Source organism: Talpa occidentalis, unplaced genomic scaffold (genome assembly GCF_014898055.3).
Source record: "Talpa occidentalis isolate TD23 unplaced genomic scaffold, MPIMG_talOcc4v2.1 talOcc4.11, whole genome shotgun sequence".
In the NCBI taxonomy this organism is placed as follows: domain Eukaryota; kingdom Metazoa; phylum Chordata; class Mammalia; order Eulipotyphla; family Talpidae; genus Talpa; species Talpa occidentalis.
This window is the reverse complement of record NW_023601104.1, coordinates 98725277-98737151: the sequence shown is the minus strand read 5'-3', so window position 1 is coordinate 98737151 and position 11875 is coordinate 98725277. Positions and strand designations below refer to the sequence as shown.

The 11875-nt window shown below is 48.7% G+C and overlaps 1 protein-coding gene across 6 annotated transcripts in view; it reads left to right on the top strand.

The window, feature by feature from the left end:
• Positions 1 to 1376: 1376 nt before the first annotated feature.
• The window catches only part of PPP4R4 (protein phosphatase 4 regulatory subunit 4), a 77454-nt gene continuing 66955 nt past the window's right edge, over positions 1377 to 11875 (top strand). For 5 of the 6 annotated variants that reach the window (XR_008550886.1, XR_008550885.1, XR_008550880.1 and 2 more), the window contains exons 1-2: positions 1392 to 1496; positions 2512 to 2585. Coding sequence is in view for 2 of the 6 variants with exons in the window: in XM_037503978.2 (XP_037359875.2) it covers positions 1407 to 1496; positions 2512 to 2585 (164 nt within the window). In the remaining 4 variants the exon portion in view is untranslated. Of the gene's footprint in view, positions 1497 to 2511; positions 2586 to 11875 lie in introns of all 6 variants that reach the window. The other variant, XR_008550884.1, reaches the window with a different exon arrangement.

The following is an 11875-nucleotide window of genomic DNA, read 5'->3' as shown; positions in this document are numbered from 1 at the left end:
ACTCCATGACCCAGCAATTCTGCTGCTTGCTGTCGGGACACAAGGCCTCACGCCGTTCCAGCACCGCCTGTGGTAGCCAGAGGCTTCTGGGACCCTAACTGTCCAGCATTCAGGGAACCGAGAAGTAAAATGCGTTTCATGCACAAATCCGAGGCCGGTAGTGGCTGGACTAACCCCCCGCCTGGTATATCCAGGCCCAGGAGTTCCAGTGCATCATGCTGAGGGAGTATCAAGACCCACGATGAGTTCTTAGCACAAAGCCTTTCAAGAATATGAAACACAGAGACACGAACCAAACAGTATCTTGCGAGGCGAGTCTGCAGCGGAGAAGGTGCAAATGGGCAGCGACAGGGCGTGTGGAGAGGGAGCGAGAGGAAAATGACACATTAACTAAGGGGGGCCTTGCTGACTCTCAGCAGCTGAGGAATACGGGCAACATAACTCCCGTCCCTAAGGGCCACGAGCTGGCCCCCCCGTCCCCACCGCGTCCAGTCTTCACAGACAAGCGCAGACCAGCCCCCCAAGGCCCCGCACCCCGAACCCCAGGCTCTCGCTGCACGCCCCCCAACACGCCCTCCAACACGCCTGGGCTTCCGGCCGAAAGGGCCTCACAGGCCAAGCGTCCCCTCCCTGGGGGTCCTTCTCCGGCCGCTGCCCCCCACGCCGGCGCCAGCCTGCGCGTCCCCCGCAGCCAGGGCACCCCACGAGCCACGTGGCAGCTGCTCATTCTGGGGACACACGCCCCCGGGGGAGGGGGGGGCAGAGCTGCGCTGGAGTGGGCTCTGCGGCTGCGGCGCGCCAGCTGCGGGGGCCGGGACTACGAGGCGCCCCTGACTGAGCCAGCCCTCCGCAACACCCCGCCCCCCGGCCCCCGCCCCCCGCCCCCCGCTCCCGGTTCCCAGCTCCTCGCTCCTCCTTCCAAGGCTTCAGCCTCTCCACCCGCCCCGGCCCCGCCCACTCCCCGCCCCGGCCCCGCCCAACCCGGATATAGCCCCGCCCCCTGCCCGCCTCCGCCCCCGCCCACGGGCCGCCTCCGCCGGCGGCCCCGGGTGGGAGACTCTGCGCACGCGCCGCGGGGCGGGGCGAAGGGCCGAGGCGGGCCGACGAGGCGGCGGGGGCGGAGGAGGGCGTCGTTGCGCGGCAGTTGCGTCCGGTCCGCGCGCGCCCGGCGGCCGGGGGGCGGGGCCAGGCGTCGACGCGGCCCCGGCCCCGCCCCGTGGCCCCGCCCCCGGCCCCGGCCCGCCCCCTCGGGCGCGCGCTCCTCCCGCCGCCGCTCGCCGCCCTCGGCTCGGCCGCCGCGGGGACGGTCCAGCCGGCGGCCGGGGCGGCGCGTCCGGCATCCGGGGCCGCTGCGGCCCGCGGCCAGGGCCCGGCCCATGCCTCCGCCGCCGCCCGCCGCCGCCGCGATGGACTTCGGCGCCAACAGCCTGTTCGGCTACGCGGACGACCTGCAGGAGCTCGCGGTCGTCGAGAGGCCGGAGCGCCGCAGCCTCAAGGTGCGGGGGGCCCGCCGGCCCCGGCCCCCCGGCCCCCGCCCCCGCTCCCGCCCCCGGCCCCGCTCCCGGCCCCCGGCCCCGGCCCCCGACCCCGGCCCCTGCCCCCGGCCCCGGCCCCGGCCCGCCGCCCCCCCCCCGACCCCCCGCCCCGCCCCGGCCCCGCAGCCCCGGGACGGCGGCGACCCCGGCCTCTCGGGCCGCCCCGTCTCCCCCCGACGGCCGGGACCCCGCGCCCCGGCCTCCCCCGACGCCGCCGCACCCGGGTCCGCGCCCCGCGCCCCGCGCCCTGGCAGAGCCGCTGCGGCTCCTGCGCCCCGGCTCGGCCCCCTCAGCCCCGACGGCCGCGCCGGGGCCCCCGCCCCGGATCTCCAGCCCCCGGGCTCGCCCCGTCCCGGGCCACCGCGCACCCCCTCCCGGGCCCCGGCCTGACCCCCCCAAACCCTTGAGTCGGCGTCAGCCTGCGCCCCAGCCCCGCCGCCCCCCGCGGCCAGGCCATCCGCCTCCCGCCGCCCCGAGGGGCCCCTCCCCGCCGGGAGGCGCCCCCTCCCGGACCCCCGCCCCCCGCCCCCAGCACCCCTCGGCCTCGCTCGCCCCCGCCCGCCCTTCCTCAGGGCTCCGCTTCCCTCCGGCCCGGCTCGCCGCTCCCGCCCCCCCGGGGTTCGTCTTTCTCCCGCGTCCCCGCCGGGGGCGTCATCTCCTCATCTCCCCCCACAGCCCCCCCCCGTGAAGCCGAGAAGCAGCTGGGGGGGGCGAGCCGTGCGGGCGCCCCGTCGCCCTCGTGCGGACACCCCGCTGCGCCGCGAAGCCGGACGAGCTGAACCCCAAACCCAAAGCCAGACCCTCAACTCCACCCCCGGACCCGACCCCCAGAGACGGCGGGGCCGCCGCGCCGAGGCCCCCCAGCCGCTCGGTCTCCCCCGACGGAGCCCGGCCGCGGCGCCCGCTCGTGGGGGTCACTCCGGGGGGGCCCGGGTGGGGGGGCTGGCGGGCGCGTGACCCCGCTTTCCCCCCGCAGACGCCGGAGGAGATCGAGAGGCTGACGGTGGCCGAGGACCTCAGCGACACCGAGAGGGCCGTGCACCTGCTCAGGTACCTCCCGCCGCTGCCGGAGCCGCCCGAGCCCAGCCCGAGCCCCCAGCGCCGCGCCGGGCCCGACTGTGCCGCGAGCGCGGGGCCGGGCCTGGGTCTGCGAGCTGGAGGGCGAAGTCGGGGGATGCCCGGCCCCGCGAGGACGGCCAGGACGGCCGGTGGTTAGGCCGAGGCCCCCACAGGCGCCCCGTTAGAGCCAGGGAGGCTGAGGGAGCCCCGGGTTAGTGTTGGTTGCGGAGGGACCCTTACCTGCTGCTCCCGTGTGGGAAAGGAGACCCAGCCGGGCGGCCCGCGCTGCGCAGGAGGCCCGCGGAGCCGCTCAAGTTGGCCTGAGGGATGTGTTCACTTGGAGCGAGCCTGCTCTTTTGTAAATTTCGTTTTACCAGCTCTGCAGAATTACTTTCAAAGCAAATGGTTATTGCAAATATTTAAAAGATTCCTCTCAACGATCTTCAGCATTGTGTTAGGGGTTTAGCTGCTGAGAAGCCAGCGTGGATGAGCAGACCCGGGGAAACGCTGCCGAGACAGCATCTCCCTGAGACCTCTTGTGTGCAGTTGCCTGAAAATGTCCTTCGATTTGGGAAACATTTCTCCCCCTTTGGGCCAGTCGGTTTTCCTTTTTGTTTCTTCAGAGCAGATTTTGACAACTGGGGCTGCTGCTCCCCTGGCGTGTCCGGCATCCCCGGTCCCTTCGCTCAGGGTGCGTTGCCTGTTTCAGGTGCTGGCAGGTTTCTTGTTCTCTTTCTTGTTGATAAGCCGCCTTTCTAGTCCATGTTCATTCCCCAAATGATCCTGTTTAAAGGAAATCTCTTCTTCATGACTTCCACTTTCTTAATTCTTCTTTAGCCTGTTCGTGGCACCGCTTCTTCTGCAGTCAGAGTATCATCCAACTTACAGTCTAGGCCGTTCTCTGCAGTCACTGTCACTTCAGATGTCTCTGGATCTTAGGCATTATGTTGATGTTATTTCCCCTCCTTTTTTGGTAGCATGTGTGCATCGTTATACTTAGTTACCAATAGAAGACTGTTTCATGTGTGTGTGAGTTAACAGTATATGTTTTACGCATATGCACAGAGAATAATCCAACATTTAACCTATTGTGCTTTGATATTCTTTAATAACATGTTCAGTGTGGTGAGGCATAGTTGTAAACCTCTTCCCCCATGGTTCTTAGGGAGTCTGTAGACAATTGATGAAAGTTAGTATAAGTTTCATTTAACACACAACAGATGATGATTTGAAATGAGCTCCTACTTACTCTTATTGAATTCTTTTTTTTCTTTTTTAAAGTGTAAGTGCTGGCTTACAATTAGGAATTGGAGAATCTTGCTCTACTTACTTGTGACAGCAGATCCCTTATTCTAGATATCCAGGACAAGGCTTCTTTTTTAGGATAGCTTGTTTGTTTTGTATTTTGCTTTTATCGTTTGTGAGCGAAGCAGGCTGGCTGGATTGTCTTTATTTCGCAGACACAGAACATAGTTTCATCCAGTTCTAGAACTTACAAAGCCCTTATAGAGAGAGATGGGTCTTCCTATTCTTAGACAAAAGAGTTCTAAGAGATCTGATATCTCCTTTAGTTTCTTGTGGCTCATATACCTTGCAGGAGGCTTGCAGGGTGGCTCAGAAGGAGAACACTAGTTTGGTTGTCTGTGGCTTCGCCAGCTGAGTTCTTCTCTTGTCTTCCTTCCATCTTACCACCTCCTGGGGGAAAGTGGGATTTCACCTGGACGTCAGCTTCTGAAGGCAAAGCACCAAGGCTGCCTGAAAGGTCCTTTCTTCCCTGGGATTCAGGGAGGGTTTGGGGTTACGCACCTGTTCCAAACTTCGTGTCTGTTCTCATTTGTTGAGCCTTTTATTTTAAATATAATTTTTCTCTTCTTTTTTTTTATTTGTTCTTTCCATTGCTATAGAACCTACTACTGAATCCTGCTTTTATTTTTTTCTCTCTGTGGTTTTGAGGGTTCATTTTTGAGTGTTTCACCTTTCATACCTATCAGATATTTAATATCCAGCCTTTTCTCTCTCCTTTTATATATCAGATGTTTCCCTAGCTCTCTGATTTCATATATGAAAACTATTTTGGAATATTATGCTACGTTAGAATTCAGAGTCAAATAAATGTGTAAGTCACTGTGGGAAATGCCTTAAACGAGTGAAGGTTCTGCTAGCATTTAAAATGAATCTAATATTGGAATAAGCAATATATACAGGATGTATACAATATATACATCCAATCAAAAGGAAATTACTCTGATCATTATGTTCTCCTAAAGTATAGCAGACCAAGTACTAATGCTATTTTCATAATTAAGTTGAGAACATTACGGTATTGGAAGGTTTGACAGATGAATTTGTAGTTTTGCATAAATATGATGCCGATGTACCCATCTGTGGCATTTAGCACTGAAGCAAAACAAGTCTCCTAATAGTCACAGCTTGTGGCTTAGTCAAAATCACATCATAACATCTTTTTCCTGTTCCCCCTCTTCTTTGCGATTTTGGCTTATATTTTCAGAATGTGCTTGAAACGTGCACGGTTTTGTTAGAAGAGAGCGCTAAGGATGCGTCCTGTGTTTCCTTAGATAAATCCTTACTCAAGCGTCTCTGATTGCCTTCCAGGTAAATTCCGGACCCTTAAAGCTTGGCATAAGTGACTCCAGCTTAGTTGTGCAGTGCCAACCTACCAGGCCCTCACTCTGTTGTAGTGGCTCCGTTGAGATGTTGTTCACATGCCATACAGTTCACCTGTTTCGTGCAGAGTCAGTAGTGGCTTGTGGTGTATTCACAGAGTCGTGTAACCATGACGATAGTCAATTTTAGAACATTTCCTCAATCCTGAAAGGAACCCTGTACCCATTAGCAGTCAGCCCTCCACCCCTTCTAAACTTTCCCAGCTTTTGGGACTTAACAATATTTGTTTTGTCTCTGTGGATTTGCCTATTCTGGACATGTCAATTAATAAACTTACATAATTTATGGCCTCCTTTTAGCTAGCAGAGTGTTTTCAAGGTTCATCCACGTTGTAGCTTGTATCAGTACTTGCTGTTTCTCTGTGCGTGGTATTCCATGTGTGGGTCTATTCATTCATCGGTTGGTGGGCACGTGGGTTGTTTCCACTCAGTCTTTCTGTGCTGGAAGCAGTCATGCTGGTGTTACTCAGTCACATCGTGTTCATCCTGAACTCTGCTTTTCCCCATCCTGGAATTCCCTTTCGTGATGCCGGCCAAGATTTTCCATCCCCAGGATCCAGCTGGAACCTTGCATCTTTCACAAGTCTTTCCTCACTGCTGAAACTACCCGGATCCCTGGCTTCTCTGAGCATCCCTATCATCGAGAGGTTGCCTCCCTCAACTAGCAATGAACCACAACTTTGCATTCCTTAACTTGTGTGTGTGTGTGTGCTTGTGTGCGTGCGCTTACACCTGCACTTGTGTTTGTGTGTAAGTGCATTTTCGTTAATAGAGTGTAAGTAAGCTTTTGGAGGACAAGCCATATTTTATGTTGTAGTTGCTTTGTTTACTGTACCATGATATAAATATTACCTCTTAATGGAAAAAAGTATATTGTTATTTTGAAGATGACCACAATGCCAGATGAATTAAGCAGCCTGTGATTTTTTAAAATTTTAATATCACAGACAGAATCAGAGAGATTTTGGTTCTATCCTGTTCTACCATTTATTATCTGTGTGACTGATAGAAGTCACTATGGCTCTTACGTTCAAGTTTCTTATCTATAAAATGGAAATAGCAATTCTGCTTCTCAGGGGTGCTGTGGAGAACTAGGTACTGTGGAGAACTAACTAGAATTAGGTGGAGAACTCCTGGCACAGAGTAGGTACCCAGTTAATGTTAATACCCTTCTTTTCCTTGCCACCTACTTCCTTGCTACAAGACGTTCCATTTCAAACTTTTACAAAAGGATAGTTGTTATCCTCTTGTATTAATTTGCCTTTCAATGGTTTAGTTAAGTAATAGGCAAATACAGTATATCAGCTGAAGTTTGTGATACCTGTTAGCTTCTTTTGCTATCAGTATTTATCAGAAACCAGAATTTTCAAAAATTATAATTAAGCATTTTAAGCTGAGTGATAAGAAAGTCAGCCTGTGACAGAGCTATGTTTTCTTACCAAGTGACTTTCTCTTAAGCAATGTTTGCTATTTACCTTACGCGCTGGATGTGTTGAGTGGTTGATGTGCCTCTTCTAACTTTCCTGTTGCTTACTTTTACAGTCTCACTAGTCACTTTAAACTCACTTGTCACTTTTAAACTGTTCTTCACTTTGCACTGTGAGTTTTAAAACATTTAGCACTTTGCCTTCCAGGGATGCTCAGACATCTTTAGGATCTTCTTCCCTGGTCTTTTCCTTCGCACCCTCCACCCCCACATTTTTTTTTGGAGTAAGTGCTCCCTCTAGTGAAACCAGAGTGAGAATTTCTGCAGCCAAATCTGAAAATAAACCAAGGTGCTGTAAGCTCTGACTGCTGGCTCATTGCGTCTGGAAACTCCTGCATTCAAGACCAGACTAGGGTGCAGTGCGGTCAGGAGGAAGAATCCCAGTGACCAGCTTTTCTACTTGACTAGCTTTTGACTGCTTTATCTTTGCAAAAACCGCTCCTATTTGCTATGCAAAAGTGAACATTTGTGTGAAAACTCCTTTGTAGGTCTTTATTGCTAAGATCTTCTGTATCCCTACTTATCTTACTTTCACCATTATCTTGATTTCTTTTTTTGATGCCTTCTGACTTTTGGTACTGTTTCAGTGCAGTGGGTTTGTGGGGTCTGTGTGTGTGGGGTTGGGGGGTAGGGGAAGAGAACATGGGGGAAAGGTCTGGAGGCCTTTTTGAATCCTTCACAATTGGTCTGGTTAGTTGGTTAGTTCATAAAATTGGTGAAAGTGGGGAATCATAAATGCTACAGACCTTCTATGTGTCATTTTAGTGTGTGTATATTTGTATATATTCATACACATATATGTTTGCTTTCCAATTTTTTGATGTAGATCTTGTTTTGAGTATGAGTCTGATAATTACAGTTTAGAATCCTCTTTCCTGCATAAATCTCCCCCAGAAGACATGTAATGTAATTAAAACAATGAACTATTTAAGGTACCTATCCACTTCTGTGGTAAAACACTATAAAATAATACTAAATGAATGGTTATTTAGATTTGAATAAAATATGGGTTATGTAACTGCAATGGAGCTATATTAGAACATGGGTATATGTAGATGATAAATGTCTGTGTGGATATTTCTGTCTACATATTTGTTTTCATGAACTGGCTAATTCGTACCAGCACTCTTGGGAGTGAGACTGAATTTTGGCACAAATCGTAACTAATTGGTTCCCAGTACAGCTCTGGAATTTCTGGCTCCCAGTCTTGTTGATATGTGCAGTGGCGTCTTAGTATCCGCATTAAGCCTTAAAGTGTCGACTATATCAAATGGCAAAACCCATAACTCTCTTAGAATAAGGGCCACATAAAGGTAGTTAAACTATTGAGTCAGATCCAGTGATCTCCAGCTCTGTACGTCTTTCAACTTGGCTCTTTTGTGTTCGATGGTGTCTTCTGTTGGCCATGTTGGCGCCCAGCTTTGGGAGGTGTGGAGAAAGTACTCAGGCTTAGTGCTTCCAGTCATTTCTTTTGGCTTTATCCTTCTTCTGGTATGTGGTAATTGCTTCAGAAACAATGGCAAGTCTTACATCCTTGCGTTTGTGTGCCCTCCGGTGTGATTTTCCTTCCGATAAGATATGTTAATAACAGAAAATAATTGTAACACAACCAGGAATTACTTTAGAATAAATCGTACAAGTTTAGGTTAAAACAAAGCATTTGTGGAGTAATTATTGTTAGACATCCTCCGGGGAGTGAGTGGCATTGTACCAGCAGACACTTAGGTTCAAAGAAGAAGTACTTGTCAAGAAGCAAATGTGTGCTGGTCGCCCCTCGTTAACTAGCACGCGGAGCACGGCGGAGGCGGTGTGTGTGTGTCAGAAATACTTTATATTCTATAAACGCTGACCCAGATTTATTCTTGGAGGCCCAGGTTCGCTCACTTACTTCCTGGGAGACCTTGGGTAAGATGCTTACCCCTCCTAGACTCAAGTGGGGATAATAGCGCCACATTGTAGGACTGTTCAGAGGGTGGAGGGAGTGTGTGTGGAAGGCACCATACCTGGGGCAGAGTTGGGTTCAGTGAAGAATAATTATTGACCTTTTAAATCATCTGTTTGCAATTGAGAACATATTTTGCTTGAATGTATAGAAAAATACCCGCCCAGGAACTTTGTGCAGTTACCAGGTCTTCTCTCCAGAGGGTGCCCCTTTGCAGCCAGCCCCCCTCCCTGCCCCTAGGCAACCAGTAATCCCCTTTTCATCACTACAGGTTCGTTTCTCCGAGTCTAACATCTAGACATAGGTTTTCACATCTCTTGGATAAATGTCTGAGGATGGAATGCTGGGTCATAGGGTGAGTGTACATGTGTTTAGTTTTGTTGAGGTGTAACTGATGCCCAATGTGCTGCACATATTTTAACTACGGTTGGATGAATTCTGTCATACGTGTATAGTCGTGAAATCATCGCTGCAATTAAGATAATGAACCATTACCCCAAAGTTACATCTTGGCCTTTGTAATATCCTCTCCCTTTTGTCTGATCCCCCCGACTCTGACCATCACTGATTGGCTTCCTGTTACTACAGATGGTTTTCAGTTTCTAGGATTTTATAGAAATGAATCATACAGTAGTGCCCTTTTGTGAGTTTTTATTTTACTCACCGTAATTACTTTGAATTTCATGACATTGCATGTATCGATAGTTTGTTCCTTCTTGTTGACAGTGATTCCATTCCATGGATATAAAGCAGTTGTTTATTCATTCAGCAGTTGATGGGCAGTTGGGTAAATTCCAGTTTTGGGCTCTAGCTATTCCTGTACAGATTTTAGTGTGGTCATGTGCTTCCTTCCTCTGGTAAGCAGCCAGTGGGCTGGCTGGGTCATATAGCAGGTGCATGTTTACATTTAAGAAACCGCTAAACTGTTTCCAAAGTGCTTGTTTGATTTTACATCTCTTCCTGTAAATGGGAGCAGTGCATGGGAGTGAATTGCTCTGTATACTGACTGACATTTGGTATGATTTTAACTTCAAGCCATTCTAGTGGGTGTGTGGTTGTTTCACTGCAATTATCATATGAATTTTCCCAAATGACCAGTGAATGTTGAGCATCTTTATGAGTTTGTGACCAGCCGTATAGCTTTTTTTTTTTTCTTTTTCTTTTTTAGAAATGTTCAAATCTTTTGCTCTCTTCTTGGGTATATTCTTTGCAAATATTTTCTCCTAGTTTGGGGGGCTATGTCTTTTAACTTTATAAGAATTAAATCTTATAACTTTATAAGAATTAAATCTGTTGCTATTATAAAAGGAATGTACGTTGATATGGCTTAATTTTGAGGAATTTAGTTTAAAACCTGTTTCGTTCCTTATAGTCAGTACTTTGTGTGTTGTTTAAGAAATCCTGGCCAAATCCTAGGTCACTAAGATTTTTCTCCCCTGTATTTTCTTTTAGAACTTTAAAGATTTTAAGCTCTTGATTCTAGATCTGTGATCCATTTCCAGTTAAATTTAGTCTGGTTTATATGGTGTAGGATAAAGGTTGAGTGTAATCTTTTAATTAATTAATTTATAGTATGCAGTAGAAAGGGCCAGTTTTGCTATCATAAAAATAAGGGGAGCTAGCTTCTATGTGATCAAATCATATAAATTTCAGGCACCATTTCCGCTTCTTTTCTCTGTTTGATATGGTGGGCTGGGCCTGATAGAATTTAAGAATTTCATCTTGCTTCAGCAAATTTTAGCAGCTTATCCTCAGGTCTACGAGAGATGGGAAGATGTCGAACCCTAGTTCCTTATTTCCTCCACTAGGCGGTGCTGGTGCACATCTCTGTAGGGCAGAAACTCCCTGGATAGGACAATTCAGGGACTTAACAGGGGTTATTTGTTGGATACTGATAATTCAGCAGGTTCCTGTTTTTCATTAAGGATTGGATGCAGTGATATTATAATCAAAACAAAAATACTGTTTATTTTGCTGAACTAAAAAAAAAATCAGAGTTGAACAGTATTTTATTTCTTTTGATTAAAGTGTTTTGTATATTGTAGATTTGGTTTGGATGTTTGGAGTAAGTGAGATTTCTGTGGCTAGCATAAAAATATTTATGCATGCAGGTATGAAAATGAAACTTAGAAGTCTGATGGACTTAGGATTGTTATAGAAACTCTTGATAATAACTTTATAAACTGTATTTGCTTAGAATTATCTTGGTAATAAAATTAAAAACTATATTTGCTTGACAAGTGGACAGTCCTGAAGGAAAATCACAAGAGTGCAGCCTGGGCATGTGGGGGAGTGGACACTTGTAGCTCTGGTTATGGTGGGGAAGGGGCTGGGGGATGGCTCGCACACTTGGATTGTGTGTATCTTCTCACAATTGTCCAATTATTTGAGGACTTTTTCAGTCCTATTTCCGTTAATGGTTTCTAGTTTAACTCTGTAATGGTCCCAGTTCTTTTAAATTTGCTGAGGTTTGTTTCATGACCTAGAACATGGCTCATCTTGGTGAATATTCCATGTACATGTGAAAATAATATGTACGCTGCTGCTGTTCCTTATGATGTTCTGTAAATGGTGATGAGGTCAGAGTGGTTGATGGTATTTTTCAGGTCTTCTGTACGCTTCCATAGACCGGATGTTCTTCTGTCTGCTTGTTCTGTTGACTACAGAGAATGGAGTGTTGCGCTCTTATATAAATGTGGATTTAATTTATATTAACTATAAATGTGGATTTGTCTATTCCTTCTTTGAAATCTGTCACTTTTAGCAATAGCTCATGTGTTTTGATATCTGTAGCTGGGGACCTATCCAGTTAGGGGTCTTAGATTTTCTTGGCGATTTGACTTTATCATTATGTAATGTTTTCTTAGAGATGTTTGTTTTGAAGTCTGGTTTATCTGATATTAATATACTCCTTTTGAGATGAATATGCTCACTTCTTTTGGTGAGTGTTTACATAGTATAACTTTTTCTGCCTTTTACTTTTTAAAAAAATAGTTTTCATTGGGGTAATTTTAGAGTTCCAGGAAAGTGGCAGAGATAGTACAGAGAGTTCCCATATACCTTTCACCAGTTTCCCCTGAAGCTAAAATGTTGACTTAATTATGGTCTATTTGCCAAAACTAAGAAATTAACATAATGGTCTGTTTGCCAAAACTAAGAAATTACCATT